The sequence below is a fragment of the Lissotriton vulgaris genome, chromosome 1_1, assembly GCF_964263255.1.
Source record: "Lissotriton vulgaris chromosome 1_1, aLisVul1.2, whole genome shotgun sequence".
Taxonomy (NCBI): domain Eukaryota; kingdom Metazoa; phylum Chordata; class Amphibia; order Caudata; family Salamandridae; genus Lissotriton; species Lissotriton vulgaris.
The window spans coordinates 1028631346-1028649213 of record NC_141685.1 but is presented as its reverse complement, the minus strand read 5'-3'; the positions used below and the strand labels follow the sequence as shown (position 1 = coordinate 1028649213).

Below are 17868 nucleotides of genomic sequence, written 5' to 3'. Positions count from 1 at the left end.
ATTCATTTCAACTTGGCCAGAAGCCATTGTGATTCCGATTTTTAAAAAGGAGGACAGGAACGACCCAACCTGTTATCTCCCCATATCCCTATCAGACGCCTTAATGAAGGTGGCGGGTAGGATAATTTTAAATAGGTTACAAGACTGGGCGGAGGAGAAGGATGTTATTTCTAATTTACAGTATGGGTTCCAGACAGGGAGAGGTACGATAGAACAGGGCCTTAATCTAGCGCTGCTAATAGCCAAATATACGCAGGCTAAGAAAGGAAATCTTTTTGTGACGTTTGTCGATTTAAGCTCCGCTTTTGACTGTGTGCACCATGAAAAACTATGGAAGATACTTAGTGACATAGGCCTAGATCGACAGATTCTTTTATTTATCAAGGAACTGTATAGGGGGGCGGGTGCCAGGGTACGGTATGGCAGGAGGGGAGAGTGTTCAGCTAAATTTGAAATAAGAAGAGGTGCGAGACAGGAGTGCATTTTAGCACCCCTTCTCTTCACCCTGTACATTAACAGCATAGGACAATATCTTAGCGAATTTCAGCTTGACTACCCAACTGCGAGAGGTATCCCCGCCCCAATCCTTTTGTACGCAGATGACGCCGTAATCATGTCACGGACTATGATTGGTCTCCAAAGGGTGGTAACTAAATTTGCAGAATATATGAAATCCAGAGGGTTAAAAGTTAATGTTTCTAAAAAGTATTCTATGACCTGTGGAAATAGGACTAAGACCACCCGAGTGACCTTTCTGGATAAGAAAAAGATCAAGAGCACCAATAGATTTTCCTACATAGGAATCTACTTTGATAGAAAGGGAACATGGCAGGCAGCATTCACAGCAAGGAAATTAGCTTTCTCTAGGGCTATAGGAGCACTAATAAATTGTGCAAAAAAATTGGGCGGGAGACCGGTTCGAGAACTCCTACAAATCTATAAATTCAAATGTGTCTCTACCGGTACCTATGGGGCAGGAATTTGGGGGATTGAACAGTTGGAGCAGAACCAAACGTTGTGAAAATCACTTCATCCGCTATTTATTAGCAGTACCCAAAACTACGGCTACTTACATCTGCCACTTTGAAGTGGGTTTACCATATATATCTGACATCATCAAAACCTCCCCTTTACTCTTATGGCATAAAATTTGGGTAACGCCTGAAGCAAGTTTAAATAGAGACATCATTATAGACTGCCTCAATTTAGATAGAGTGGCTAATATAAAATGGATCAAGTATGTAAAAGACATGATGTATGAGATTGGGCACCCAGAATTCTTTGACACCCCAATAAGAATGGAAGCGGTGCCTAGAAGCACACTTAAAAAGTTGGTCTTGGAACATCTAGACAACACAAGGTGGCTTTCGGAAAAGGGTAAATGTACAGTTGTGGAAAATCAGTTACTTACCATCTGCGAAGGGATTCAACCTTATTTGTTATTAGATTCAAGATGTAATGATTGGTCAAAGGACCTGGCAATCTGCCCATGTGATGATATTTCCCATCAATCAAACATTCATTGCATTTTGTTCTGTAAATTTTACCTGTTCCCAAGGAAAAGGTTTCTGGTACCGATATTAAAGAAATGGGGGTTAAGGAGCTGTAGAGTGGCATTTTTAAAACTAAAACAACTAGAGACGGATTATGTAATTAAGGCAGTATCTTCCTTCTTAAAGCTACTCATCAGCTACCGGAATACCATATGAAGGGGTGTAACTAATTAACATATTCCTATTGTTGATCCTGGATGCCTGTGCATTCTTTTTCCTCTAATTGGAATAATACTTGAATGAATGTATATAGTGTATATTTTGTATCGCGCCTGAACTCATTTGATTGCCTGCATAATTGGTGTGCATTAGCCTTGCATTGCGGGGAAGGTGAAAAGCGCCTGCACAGTCTGTTGGTTATTTTAATTGTTGGTGTACCTTGTCTCGCACTCCGGCTGTGCCCCAGTTTCGTTTCTGGTACCGGGCTGCCATTTTGTGGAGTGTCTGTTTACCTTCTGTGAGCCCGTGTCTCCTCCCAGCTCCCGCCTCCCAGCTTCCCTTCCCACGCTCCGCCCCCTCCACTCTCCACTTAAGCTAGATGCCCCTACGTGCAGCGTCCACGCGCTGCGGCCGCGCCGAAGGTGCACCAAAGGTAAGCCCGTCTACGCCCGTCCGCGCCTGGACCGCGCCCAGCACCAGACCCCCTGGCCCTCGTACCACCCACCCCACCCGCATTACATACGACACCACCACCCTCTTAGCCCTAAACCCCAGCCGTCTCCCCAACTGCGTCCAAGCCGCACCTGGACACATCCATGGACCCTTCTCTTGCAACTCCTGCAAGTTCGACAGCACCAAGAACAACTCCTCATCCACGAACACAACACAGTTATCTGACACCAACAACCTAAAATGCATCCTGCTCAACACCCACTCGGTCCACAGGCACGCCATCGACCTCTGGAATCTACTAGACACCATCTCTCCGGACGTCGCCTTCCTAACAGAAACATGGATGAATGCCTCATCAGCCCCAGACATCACCATTGCCATCCCGGAAGGCTACAAGATCATCCGTAAGGACCGCACCGACCAAACAGGAGGAGGCATCGCTATCGTCCATAAGAATTCCATCCGCATCTCAACCAGCTCAGACGTCAACCTCGCTAGCGCCGAACACCTTCACTTCCAGATCCACACCGACCCCAAGACCACACTCAGAGGCACCCTCCTCTACCGGCCTCCAGGACCCCGTGCACAATTCAGTGACGACATCACTGACTTTATCACCCCACACGCCCTCCCCTCCGAGGAATACATTCTTTTGGGAGACCTCAACTTTCACCTGGAAAAGAACAATGACAGCAACGCCACCACCCTTCCGGACAATCTCGCCAACCTCGGACTCAAACAACTTGTCACTACCCCCACCCACATTGCAGGTCACGCACTCGACCCTATCTTCACCTCCAGCAAACATGTCTCCTTCAGTCACACCACAGCTCTCCTTTGGACGGACCACAGCTGCGTTCACTTTATCTACAATAAGACCACAACCCACAACCATCCTCAACCTACTCTGCGAAGAAACTGGAACAAAATCACCATCGACCAGATCTCCTCATCGCTTCTTCAAAACCCCCCTGCCCACTCCTCAAACCCCGACCAAGCAGGCATTAACCTCACCCAATGGCTATCCAACAGTGCCGACATCCTAGCACCGTTGAAAAAACATCAAATCAAACTAGGCAGCAAAAACGCCTCCTGGTTCAACAATGATCTTAAGAAATCTAAGAAACTCTGTTGCTCCCTCGAGAAGGCCTGGAAAAAAGACCCAAACACCAGCACCAGGGACGCCTTCAAAAACGCCACCCGCATACACCACCAACTAATCCGGTCTGCCAAGAAAGCCGCATTCAAAGACCGTCTAGATAACAACGCCCACAACAGCAAGGAATTATTCAACATCATCAAAGAATTTACCAACCCCTCAGCCAACTCCAACGACATCACCCCCTCTCAAGCCCTCTGCAACTCCCTAGCTTCATTCTTCCACAACAAAATCGCAGACATCCACAACAGCTTCGACAACCGACCCGGAGACCAACCCACCCAACCCTCTGCAGGACCTTCACCCCCCTTGAACATCCTTAATGACTGGAACTCAATCTCCACTGAGGACACCATCCGCCTGATGAACTCCATCCACTCAGGATCCCCCACAGACCCATGCCCTCACCACATCTTCAACAAAGCAGACTCCATCATAGCACCACACCTCCGAGACGTCATCAACTGCTCCCTCAACTCCGCCACCCTCCCGGAAAGCTGGAAACATGCCGAACTCAGCGCCCTTCTGAAAAAACCCACAGCTGACCCCACCGAACTCAAAAACTACCACCCCATCTCGCTCCTTCCATTCCCGGCCAAAGTCATCGAGAAAGCTGTCAACAACCAGCTCGCCGCCTTCCTCGAAACCAACAAATCCCTCGACTCCTCACAGTCCGGCTTCCGAGCCAAACACAGCACTGAGACCGCCCTCATCGCAGCAACAGACGACATTCGAACTCTACTGGACAATGGAGACTCAGTCGCCCTCATCCTCCTCGACCTCTCCGCAGCCTTCGACACAGTCTGTCATAGCACCCTATTACAGCGCCTCAGAAACATCGGAATCCAAGGAAAAGCACTGGAATGGATCACCTCGTTCCTCACCGGAAGAACCCAAAGAGTCCGCCTCCCACCATTCAAGTCAGAAGCCACTGAAGTCATCTGCGGCGTGCCACAAGGATCTTCACTCAGCCCCACCCTCTTCAACGTATACATGAGCCCCCTCGCGACCATCGCACGCCAACACAACCTCAACATCATCTCCTACGCTGATGACACTCAACTGATCCTATCACTCACCAAAGACCCTAACACTGCCAAAACCAACCTACATGAAGGAATGAAAGAAGTAGCCGAGTGGATGAAGCACAGCCGTCTAAATCTGAACTCAGACAAAACAGAAGTCCTTATCCTAGGTACCTCCCACTCCGCCTGGGATGACTCTTGGTGGCCAGAGGCCCTTGGAAAAGCACCCATCCCGACGGACCACGCACGGAACCTAGGCGTCATCCTGGACTCCTCACTCTCTATGAACAGACAAGTCAACGCCGTTTCATCATCTTGCTTCAATATTCTTCGCATGCTCAAAAAAACATTTCGCTGGATCCCCACCGAAACTAGAAAAACGGTCACCCACGCACTGGTCACGAGCCGCCTGGACTACGGAAACACCCTATACGCCGGTACCACCGCAAAACTCCAGAAAAAACTCCAACGCATCCAGAACGCTTCAGCCAGACTCATACTAGACATCCCGCGTAAAGACCACATCTCTGGAAACCTGAAAAACCTCCACTGGCTCCCCGTTAATAAGAGGATTACTTTCCGCCTCCTAACCCACGCACACAAAGCACTTTACAAACTTGGACCCGAATGCCTCAACACACGACTTTCCTTCTACACCCCCTCCCGCCAGCTACGATCCTCCAACCAAGCCCTTGCTACTGTACCTCGCATCAACAAAACCACCATGGGAGGTAGATCCTTCTCCTACCTGGCAGCTAAAACCTGGAACTCACTTCCCACTCACCTTCGCCTTACTCAGAACCACCTAGCATTCAGAAAGCAACTTAAAACTTGGATATTCGACAAGTAATTCCCCACCCTTCTTCAAGCGCCTTGAGACCCTCTGGGTATGTAGCGCGCTATATAAATCATTTGACTTGACTTGACTTGACTGAATTGAATATGTATATATAATGCTTCTCCGTCCTTACTCTGATATTGGCCTAATGAAATTAACTGTTTAGAGTGATTATTTTAGCAATTTATGGGGCCTGTATGAATTTTACATTAGCATTTTAACAATTATTAAGTTTTTAACCTTGTACAGATCTTTTAATATTGTTTTAACACATGTTTTTATGATTTTGCAATTTAAAATCGAAAAAAGCTTAATTGAATATATTTGGTAATTATTTTTTATTAACTAATATTTATTGGTATTTATTATTAATGTATTGGTAATTAAATATTCATAGGTAATTACCTATTGGTATTTGTAAATAAATTATAGTTATTTAATAATTAAATCATTAATTTTTTTTTAATTATTTAAAAGTATGTTCATTTTTACCCCTACGCTATCCAACACTTTCCCTACTGATGCACTCTTTGGAGTTGGAATCCTAATCTTTACCCCTACGCTATCCAACACTTTGCCTACTGTTGCATTCTCTGGAGTGGGAATAGTAATTTTAACCTCTACGCTATCAAACACTTTCCCTACTGTTGCACTGTCTGGAGTGGGAATAGTAATTGTTACCCCTACGCTATCCAACACTTTCCCTGCTGCTGCACTCTCTGGAGTTGGAATAGTAATGCTTACCCCTATGCTATCCAACACTTTCCTTACTGTTGCAATCCCTGGAGTGGGAATAGTAATTTTAGGCCCTATGCTATCCAACATTTTCCTTACTGTTGTTTTTTTTTGGGAGTTGGAATAGTAGTTTTAATCCCTCCTCTATTTAATATTTTTTCTATTAATATAGGTAATGTAGAATATAATGAATTTAAAAAAAATTAAAAGTAAATTTAATAAATAATTATTTAATTTGTATTTATGTCGTTGTTTTATGTGCATAGATGTAGTTGTAATTTATATGTTTTAATAATTTATAAGTTATAAAAATAAATATTTAAACTGATGATTAAGTAAGTATATATATATATATTATATATTATATGTATATGGTTAAGTAATGTGTTAATAAAATATATATATGACTTATTAATTTTAAACATTATAAAATATTTTAACTATATTCATTTTATTTATAAGTATTATTTAGTTTATTTTACATAATTTTTTTAACTAAAAAACGATATTTTTAATAACAATCTTTTTGACATCGATATTTTTCCCCGATATTTTTGTACTTACCATGTTGTAGGAAGGATGTCGATGTTCTTGACATCGATATTCTTGCTCCGATATTTTTGTAGGTCGATTTTTTGACCTTCGATATTTTGACAGTGATCCAAATTTATTATTATAAGGTGAGCCTAATTCCCACCTTCGATTGTCTTTAGCAATGCTTTGCTAATCTTTATTTAAGCATATGAATCTATGAACAATCCAATGCTGGAGAATAAAATGGATTACGAGCCTCTAATTTTGGTTCTCCAGTATTAATATCTTTCATAGATTCCCATGTAGTGTTCCCTCTTCTGCTATCCTGCTGCAGCCTCTGTCTTCTCAATAGAAGTAATCCAGACAGAAAAAGGATATATCACACTATCTGCCGCTTTTGGCATTGAACCTATAGGTAAAAAAACACGTGAAAAAAGTCAAATCAAAACAGCGCTTTAGAGGATCTCCTATTGCTGAGGGATCCCAGCCCGACAGTGGAGAAATATTAAAGCATATGAATCTATGTGAGATACCAATGCTGGACACACTTGTGACGGAGTACATGTCTGCCAAACTCTAACTCTGGAGCTTACTATTGAATTTGTGCCCCTGAGGGCCTGATTTATAGTTTGGTGTATGGCCACTCTGCTTCAAATGTGACAAAGTATCCTACCTGCCTAACTGACAGGCCGCCATTCTCTTATGGGGGACATTAGGATGGCGGACATCGGTAAACGGGACCGCCCGCCATAAGGGCGGGGGTCCCGTGGGGGCAATTAGGATGCGCCCGCCACAGTGGCGGGTGCATCCTGCATTCCTGTCATTGTGGCGGGCGGTGCACTCAGCACCGCCCGCCACAATGCCAGGAAGGCATGTTGTGCATGGAACTGCTGGGGGGTACCATAGGTACCCCCATGTGCAACTCCCACCCCCCAGAGTCCCTGGAGGCCCGCAACGGGCCCTCAATGTCTAACACCACATGCCTTTCCGGAAAGGCATGTACCCGCCTGCATAGTAATATGGATGGCGGTGCCTAACAGGCACGCCACCATATTAAACCCTTTTCTGTCCGGTAAACAAGTTGACCAGGCGGAAAAGCAGCAGAAGTTCTTGCCGTCCGCCACGGTCCCCGCACCATAGTAATATGACAGAGGGAAATTGGGTGGCAGGCGGGGTAGGATCACGGGCGGATCACCACCGCCATGCGGGTGGTGGCGATCCACCTGTGATCCTAATGGGCCCCATTTAGTCGAGCAGACAGTAAGAATTCCATCGACAAAGCCCCCGTTTTGCCATCAGCTGAATACTTCCTCTCATGGCCTGATGCAGTAGTGGCCGTTGGAGGCAGGACTTTTCACTGTCACCCTAATTAAGGTGGACAGTGTAAAAGCTTTTTTCCCCCTTGTCCGTCACAGCCAGGAAAAACATGGCAGTAAAGGACAGGTAGAAATAATAATGACTCCTCAACCTGGGGAAGAAACTCCCAGGGTGGGGAACGATTAGATTTTTGTTTTTCAAAAATCAACTTCCCATCAAATTGTTCTACATTTTCAAGAACCGCCTGAGTGCAGTGCCTTTCAATGTAGAGAGTTGTCTGCAGGGTCGGAGCACAACTCTAAATTTGGCGGGCAGAGGTCCCTTTGGATGATGGAGGAGGTATTGTCCTCCGCCATACCCTAGGTGGTAACTTCATCTTCCAAAGTCTAAATCTGCCCTTAAATCTACATTGGCGACTCTGCAACCCTAGGAGTCCTCCTCGGATGATACACCATTGATTGTGTATCCTACATTTTGTATGTTTTTTTTGCTTTGACCAAACCTAAAAACGAATCGACCTGCTGGGTTCGTTGATGAAGAGAGTAGATCTAGTACCATTCACACTATGGCACTGGGAAAGGTCCAACGGCAACACACAGACGCCAGTGTAACAGTGCCACCCAGTGGCCAGTAGCAGTAGCGCACTAGCTGACAGATGGGACGCTGCTTAAGGTCGTATAGCGAGTAGGCAGACTCAATATTGCAGTGAAGCCGAGCCCCCAGTTAAAGTGTGGAATCGACATAGGTCCACGAAAGTGCAGACGTTCACCTGTTTAGCCGTAACACAAAGTGGCCATTCGCCATATGCACTACCTGACGTCTTGAGGAGCAGTTTAGCAGTTGCTTTTCATGCTGCATAATTTTAGTCTATTATGGCGCATATTTAGTTCTTTATTGGGACATCATTCCCGTTGTCCTGACGCTTCTTTTTAGCTCTCAGTTCACCTTTGGTGTCAGTTTGATATCATCTGGAAACTGATACAACAGTGACACCCAGTGGCCAGTCACGCTATTGGATATGTTAAAGTACGTGAAGTGTGTGCTAATTTTAGCCTGGTGATACTGAGGCATTCGTTGTCACAGCAGGCAGACAGAGACCATTGCAATAGTACAATCCTGGATTCTGTTAAAACAGTGAGTCTCTTGTATTCCGATAACAAATTATTGAAAGTAAAACACTGATTTATTTATGTTGTTGATCCTCTGTTTTTTTGTTTGTTGTGTTCTCGAACATTTTTATTTTGTAGGACAAGTCCATATAAATCTCCTCTTAACTTAGTTCCTCTGATCCCTTTTTACCCTCCGCTTGCTAGTTTCTGTGCTTCGAAGTATTTTACCTCTCGTTTGCGACCAGTAAAATGTTTTTTGGCATGTACCAACCCTATGTTGCGTGTCGGTAACCTATTACCGACTCGCAAAATAGAGTTTGCTAGTCCCTATTAGGAAGGGGCTTGTTTAGGCGTCCCTTCCAAATAGCGAGTTGCTGTGGTATGTAGGAATATTTTGCGACCAGGAATGTGGTCGCTAAGCATTCACAGTTACCACCAACTTCAAGTTGGTAGTAACCCGTTAGCAAATGGGAAGAGGTTCCCAAGGGACCTTCCTCTTTGTGAATGTGGGCGCAAACATTTTTAAGAGCAGTCAGTGGTCCAATGGACCACTGCCTACCCTTACAAAATGAAAAGATAGCTTTTTATTTTTGTTTTTGAAATGCATTACGTTTTCCTTTAACTAAAACACACTGCATTACAAAGAAAAATGCTTTATTTTAAAAGTAATCACAGATATGGTGGTCTGCTAATACCAGGAGGCCACCATTCCTGTGAGTGCAGGCCATTCCCAAAGTGAAACCTACCTATTGAATATTAATAAGGTAGTACATTCCGGGATGACATCACTTCATGTTATGTCCTGGAATATTAACGGCCGCTTAGATAAGGGCAAGCACACTGAGGTCCTGAGGTATGCCCAGCGGCACACTGTGGATATATTTATGCTTCAGGAGACCCACCTAGTAGGCAACCACTATCCCTTTCTGGCGCGCTATGGCTATGGTGGGATCTGGCACTCTGGTTTTACCCTAGGATCTCGGGGGTGACGGTCCTGATATGCCGTGCTCTTCTATTTGTGGCACGTAAAGTAGTACACGATCCGGGGGGCTGCTTTGTCATCTTGAAAGGAAACATTGAGGACCGGTCCCTGAACCTGATCGCTGTGTACTCCCCCCCCCCCCACCCCCCCCTCTGCTGTCCTCCACAATTCAGTGCCTCGCTCCACTATTGGCTGCTGTACCCCCTGTTCCTGCTGCCTGCTTTCCCCTCCGGCTCTTGCCGGTTCTCCGCCCCTGCCCCTGCGTCCCCACCCCACTCGCGCTCTCATTGGTCGACCCTCTCCCTCCTCCCAGCTGCTCCTCCCTCCCACCCCCCCCCTTTTTAATGGTGGCCGCAGCGCGACGCTATGAGTGACCCCTGACCTGCCTTAAGGCCAGGCCAGACTCCTCGTGCCGGGCAGACCCTCCATTCTGCCCTCGTGCACCTGACCCCGTCCTTGCTGCCTCGCTGCCGCTGCTGTTGTGATAGGAGCACCTTGCATACTCTGCTCTTGCTCTGTGTTTTGTTTTTTACATATCGAAATTTGCTTAAAATTGTGATTGTATTTGTATTGTGCACTTTTGGTGCCCCATTTTCGTTTCAGCGTGGGCGCGCCAGAGGCAAGCCCATCTGAGCCCGTCTGCGCCTGGACCGTGCCCAGCGCCAGTCCCCCTGGCTGTCACCGCCCGACCCCCATAGTCAACACTACTCCTCCTCTGCACTCCACGCCCTCAAGCCAGGTCAACACCTTGCCTGCACCCAAGCCAACCCCAAGCACACACACAGACCCTTCACATGTCATGCATGCCATTTCTCCTGCACCCCCACAAACACCAACCACACCAACACGCTCCACACAAACTCTAACACACCACACACCTACTATAACATGCACCACAGCAACTACACTAACACACTCCACAACAACACCACTGCACCCCACAGCAACACCAACACGCGCCACGACAACAACAGCCCCCGCAAGCACCTTAACTGCATACTGCTAAACACCTGCTCCGTACACAAGCACGCCATCGAGCTCTGGGGCCTGATCACAACACACTCCCCCGACATCACCTTCCTTACGGAAACCTAGATGAACCCATCATCCGAACCCGACATAGCCAGAGCCATCCCAGAAGGCTACAAAATCTCTCGTAGGGATCGACTAAATAAACCAAGGGGAGGTATCGCCATCATACATAAAAGCAGCATCACGGTCACCACCAACAATACCCACAACACTCTGGATAGCGCAGAACACCTACACTTCCTAATTCACTTAAACGCCAACACAACCCTCAGAGGAACCCTCATTTACAGACCACCTGGACCGCACCCCCCTTCTGTGATGCCATCACTGACACCATCAGCCCCCACGCCCTCACCTCCACAGACTACATCCTCCTTGGTGACATCAACTTCCACCTAGAAAACACCCAGAACCACAACTCCACCACCCTGCTAGATAACCTCACAAACCTAGGACTCAAACAACTGGTCACCTCACCCACACACTCAGCAGCACACACGCTAGATGCAATCTTCATCGCCAGCAACCACAGAACATTCACACACACCACCGAACTCCACTGGACCGACCACCACTGCGTCCACTTCTCCTTCACAAAACCAACTACTGACAGCACACCACATCATACCGTAAGTAGGACAAGGTCCCCACAGAACACCTGCTCGCCAAACTCTCACAACCCCCCCCCCAACAACCCCAACGTCGCCGCTCACAACCTCACACAATGGATCACAACCTGCGCAGACTCCCTCGCCCCTCAGAAAAGCAACAACACCACCCGCAACATCAAGACCGCACCCTGGTTCACCACTGAAATCCAAGCCTCCAAGTGTGAATGCAGCAAGACCGAGAAAGATTGACGACAAGAACCCTCCATATCAAACTTCTCCACACTCAAAACCACCTACGCAAACTCCATCAACTAATCAGAGGAAACCGAAACAACCATGAACTCCATCCACTCGGGATCCCCCATGGACCCCTGCCCCCATCACGTTTTCAACAGAGCCAGTGCAATCATCGCTCCCCAGCTCCGCTCCTTTATCAACAGCTCCTTCGACACCGCCACCTGCCCGGACTCCTGGAAGCACGCCGAAGTAACTGCACTCCTAAAAAAAACCAAAGCACACCCTGATGACATCACAAACTACCGCCCCATTTCTCTACTCCCTTTCCCCGCCAAGGTCGCTGAGAAGCCAGTGAACGCCCGCCTATCTCACTTCCTTGAGGAAAACAATGCACTTGACACCTCCCAGTCTGGATTCCGCAAGAACCACATCACTGAGACCGCCCTCATGGCCTGCACTGACGACCTCAGAACCAGAGTTGACAAGGGCGAGACCGTCCCACTCATCCTCCTGGACCTGTCCGCAGCCTTCGACACTGTCTGCCACCAAATCCTCTGAACACGCCTCTTCAACAAAGGTATCCAACACAAGGCCCTGGACTGGCTCACCTCCTTCCTCGCCGAAAGAATGCAGAAAGTTCTCTTCCCCCGTTCCTGTCCCCAGCAACCAATCTCATCTGCGTGGTCCCCCAAGGATCCTCCCTCAGCTCCACCCTCTTCAACATTTACATGGCCCCACTCGCCAACATCCTCCGCCCACACGGAAGCACCATCAAATCCTACGCAGATGACACCCAGCTCGTCATCTCTTTCACCAGGAACCCCACCACTGCCAAGACAAACCTCCACGCCGGACTCCTCGCCACTGCCAACTGAATGACAGCAAGCCACCTCAAACTCAACTCCAACAAAACCGAAATCATCATCTTTGGATCCAACACGACAGTATGGGACGACTCCTGGTGGCCCACCGCCCTAGGAACACCCCCATCACCATCCACCCATGCACGCAACCTCAGCATCATCCTAGACTCCTCTCTCTCCATGACCCAGCAAATCAACTCTATAACTTCCTCATGTTTCAACACCCTCCGCATGCTGCGTAAGACCTACAAATGGATCCCCATAGAAACCATGAAAGCCGTCACCCAAGCACTTATCAACAGCAGACTAGACTACAGAAACGCCCTGTACGCTGGCACCACAGTCAAGCTCCACCAGAAACTCCAGCGGATCCAGAACGCAGCCGCCCGGCTCATACTCAACCTTCCACGCCATGAACACATCTCCACCCACCTCAGACTCCTTTACTGGCTACCCATCAGCAAAAGGATCTCCTTCAAAATCCTCATCCAAGCCCACCAATCCCTCCACAACACTGGACCAATCTACCTCAACGAAAGAGTGAACTTCCACACACCCACTCGTCTCCTCCGTTCGGCTGACCTTGCCCTCGCCACAGTCCCCCGCATCCGTAGCACCACCTACGGAGGGAGATCCTTCGGCTTCTTTGCCTCGAAGACCTGGAACTCCCTCCCCACCAAACTACGCAAAACCCAGAACCTCCTGACCTTCAGAAAACTCCTCGAGACATGGCTTTTTGAATAGTAACATACCACATCACCCCCCCCTCCCCTCAACTGGTTCCTCCGAAAGGTGAAGCTCAAAATGCTGTCCCTAACTCAGGTGTTGTTCGGGATGGAAGCTGAAGAAATGGATGGTGTCTGTCACCTGCACATATGTACATATAGTAAGTCTGCAGTTGCACAGGTAATATATTTGCTTCACAGTAGGATCTGCCCACTTCCAGTTTACAGTCCTTCCGTTTGGCCTAACTTCAGCACTTTGAGCTTTTATGAAGGTGATAGTAGTGGTTGCATCCCATCTCAGACCATCAGGAATTCCTGCGTTCCCTTGCCTAGATGGCATTCTCCTCAAGACCAGATCTCCAGAGATGGTGCTGCATCACCTGAAAGTCAAGACCCCAATGCTATTTAACTTCGGTTTTTCAATCAACAAGCCTAAATTCCACCTGGTGCTTCCTCCGCACATCCTGTCTCTAGGGGCAGTACTGATCACCACATTTAACCAATCCTTTCCCCTCCACAGAGAGTACAGGACACCCAGTCCTGATGGTCTTATGCCTGCTAGGCCTGCTAGCTTCCTGCATTCTTTTGGTCGCTCACACACACTGGCACATGAAAGCTTTCCATTGGTGTATCTGCAGTCAGTGCTTCCAACATGGCGGGAATCTTAAGAGTTCCATCACGATCTCCAGAGACACTGCACACATTCTGAGTAGTGGAGTGTTGAAGGCAATATGAGTCAATGGAAGTCGTTCCAACCCCCAAAGGCAGGACAACAATCATCACGGATGACTCCACCGTAGGATGGGGAGCTCACAAGGGCGAAGTGAAGATCAAAGGCTTTTGGTGTCCAGAGGACCAGAGATTGCACATCACAATTATGAACTCTCCAGCTGGTATTCAAAGCCTGCCTTCCCTTCCCTACCAGTCCAGATATTAACAGAAACTATAACCGAGATGTGGTACATCAACAAGCATGAAGGTGTAGGGTCTCACTTTCCCAGCTGAAAAGCTCTGCAACTGGTTCTTGGATTAGGCCATCAGATCTGGCTTGTAGCCAAACATCTGGCCAGTGTACTGAATATACGTGCAGAAAATCTTCAAAAAGAAAGTACGTCAAATTGCCTTACACGAGCGGCACCTTCACCCGGATGTAGTCCAACACATCTTCAGTCTTTGGAAGACGCCTCTGGTGGATATCTGTGTCACTCACAAGAACTCTTACTGCCTCAATTTGTGTGCCCTCTAGCATCCATTGCAGGGAGCTCAGGAAGACATGTTTCACTTGCAGGAACTTTCCGCTTCACTATGTGTTTTCTCTCAAACCATTTATTCCTCTTGTCTTGAGGGAGATCTGCCTCAACTCGGCCCAAGTTTTTCTGTGCTTCAGTTTTCTCTCCCTCCCCGGCTACACATCTTCTTGTAGTAGCGGGGGCAGGTACTACACGCCAACCTCCTGAGCCTCCACCTTCATGCCTGGAGATTGAAAAGAGTAATCTGAAAGCGTTTACTTTACCTCCTGATTTGATAGATGTCAAACTGTGTGCCTACACACATTCGACCAAAATGGTATATTAGGGGAGATAGAGTAAGTTAATGAAGTTGTGTAGGTACAACTCGGTAGACCCTCTTCAAGCCGACATCTAATGATTCGCCCTTTCGCTGCCTCAACAAGGATGCTCAGTAGGCACAGTCAATTGATATTTATCTGCTTTCTCTGTCTGCTGGACCAACCGCCCTTTTTGAAGACTCCTGTAGTCATAAGGTTTTTGAAAGGTCTCACAAAAATGTACCCCCTTTGCCATTTTCAATTTCACAGAGGGATCTTAATCTTGTTCTCACATGTTTAATGTATTCCCCATTGGAGGCACTTTCACCTAGGCCAATCCATCACCCTGCCAACCTTCTTTTCTCCCCCACATCCTACAAAAAAGGAGGGGAGTCTCCACAGGCTAGACAGCAAGAGAGCAGCCAGCTTCTACATCAATGACTTTAGAAATCAATTACCAACTTTTTATCATTTATGTGGGAAGGGTGAGGGACAAGTCAATCCACAGGAAAATATTATTAAGCTGGACCATCTTGTGCATTAAAATGTGTTATGCCTTGACTCATAAAAAAAACACCGAAGGGCATCAGAGCTCATTCCACCAGAGCTAAGTCGTCTATCCCTACACTGGCAAGAAGGGCTCTAGTTGCAGACATTTGCAAGGCTACTGTTTGGGCTTCTCTCCACACCTTTTGTAAAACCTGGCTGCTTGGATTCGGAAGTGCGAAGGAAAGACCACATCGCATGAGCAGTCTTCCAGAATTTCTTAGTACCGCCAGCCAAGTGAAATTTTGGCTAAGTAAATTGTCTCAATTATCATCTTAGCCTATAGTCAGATCGCCAGCCCTATTTCGGGCATCAGTATACCAAAATGCCACAAATTATCTTTTTATGAGCGTATCCCTGAAAGAGCATTATGTAGAGGCAACATGGAGAACACTGCATGCATTCGATAAGCATTATTACACTTATGTTCAAGCCTGAATTTAATCTTCAGTGGGACAAGCGATGCTCTGGAATCCTTTTGCGAGAGCCGAGTCTCATCCCTTTCTACTACTGTATTGTTAGAACTGTTTTTTATCGTGATTCAAGTATGGGAATTTATGAAAGATCACGTGCTGGAGAATAAAAAAAAGTTGTTTACCTGTAACTTTGGTAGTTGAGAATAGATATCTTTCAAAGATTCACACACAACCCATCATACTCCTTTTGCATAAGGCTCCAAAGTGCAAATATTTGGCATTTGGGAGCTTGTCTGAAAGGAAGCGCTATGGGTCCTTTGACAGCACTGACCAAATTTAGTCTCACAAAGAGGTTGACTGGCAGCATATACTCTGTGGCCACTTTAAGAGTTATTGAGGGGTATGCTTCCTCTTGCCCCCTTGCTTTAGATGTCCTCCTTTTTGTCCTGAGATAGCTATTTTCAGCCAATCGCATTTCCTCTTTCAGCCTGAAATACACCCTACCAGCCATGAGGCACCTGCCTCACCTCTGAAACAAACTCGTCCAGCCCTGTTTATTTGGCCTTCACCCTTGAGGTTGCCTCATCCAGGCATTTGCTAAGTTTTATAACTCATGATTATTTAACTCATTGGCCGACGCTGGTTGGGGGCCAATGGATCATGCTAGTTTTGTCCTTCCCACAACATTTTTCATAATCTGTTTCTGCCTTTCTTGTCTCTTGTTTTCTTGTGTCTTCTAGAACTATTTCCGGGATGCATGGAACATCTTTGACTTTGTCACCGTCCTTGGTAGCATCACGGACATCTTAGTGACGGAGTTTGGGGTAAGTTTAATGGTAGCAAGCCTCTGTGGGGTTTACTCGCGTGTCAGCAGCTCTGCATGAGAGGATATTAATGTCCAATGGTTGTTGAAAATGCTTAGACAGGGTGGGAGAGAGCAGTGGGCCAAAGTGGTTTTATAGCAGAACAGAAATATGGTGTTGGTTCTCCTTTGTGCAATTAGTAGTAGATCTCCCAACAGAAGTAGTTAATGGAATAGTAATGGGAGGATGGTGCCAATTGTAATTGATACTCTAAGCTCTTAGCAATTATTTAAACCTTGAATTGAGATTAGAGATTGACAAGTGTGCTGCATGTGGTGTTTAATAAATGTCATTTTCAGTTAGGCATCAATCAGCGGGGTTAGACAAGAGTCATTGTTATAGACAGTCGGTATGTGTGTTGTTCTATACTGAAGAGGCTTCACCCAGGCAAAGCAAATTCCAAGCATGATTGGCTTCAGAGCCCCTATCCCACATTCTGAATTTTAGGGGAGAGTTGTGCTGTTCCTATCAGTAATTCAAGGGTATGGTGTAATTGATCAGAAAACCCCCTTCACTCCCGGTCCCCTCTCAAGGGCATCAATCAGTAACAGCGCTGGGAAAATGATCACCCACCTACTATATCCCGTCTACCCAGCTCACCTTTCTTGACCTGGAATTTATCAGATCTAGGAGTGGGCACTCCACTGGGTCTCACAAATTATTACCCAAATAAGTTGAGCCAACAGGACCTAGTCTTTCTTTAATAAGAAGGATATTTGGAAGAACAATGTTGCGACTGTTTAGACAACAGTCCGAAACTTTTCTTCTCCCATCAAACAAGAGGACCATAGTTTTCTTCTATAAGAGGGGATACCAGGATCTGGTGCATTGGATTGTGTGTGTGTGTGTGTTGTGTGTGTGTGCGGCATATATGTGCATGTGCATAAGCGAGCAGGTATCATCCTTCTGGGAATATGAGGAAGAGTCATTCAAAGGGGTGGGTAGAGAACTGATTTACCTGCTTGTTCAGCGTTTCAGATGCTGTTTGCTCTACTGCTTTGGCCTGATTCACAGTTGGGTGGTAAATGCCTTTATACAATCCTCCAGTGGAGTGGTCTCTAGTGGGGGTCCACTCCTGGAATTACATTGATCATAGGCATACTACAGTGGAGGTATTTCTGCTGGTGGATTCATCAATTGAGGTGAGTTCTCCAAAAGGCGATTT

General features: G+C 46.8%; 1 protein-coding gene across 14 annotated transcripts in view; it reads left to right on the top strand.

Annotated features, from left to right (window-relative positions):
* The window catches only part of CACNA1A (calcium voltage-gated channel subunit alpha1 A), a 1308076-nt gene that overhangs the window by 829934 nt on the left and 460274 nt on the right, over positions 1–17868 (top strand). For all 14 annotated transcript variants that reach the window (XM_086961990.1, XM_086962030.1, XM_086962039.1 and 11 more), the window contains one exon: positions 16581–16664. In XM_086961990.1, the coding sequence (XP_086818116.1) occupies positions 16581–16664 (84 nt within the window). The remainder of the gene's footprint in view (positions 1–16580; positions 16665–17868) is intronic.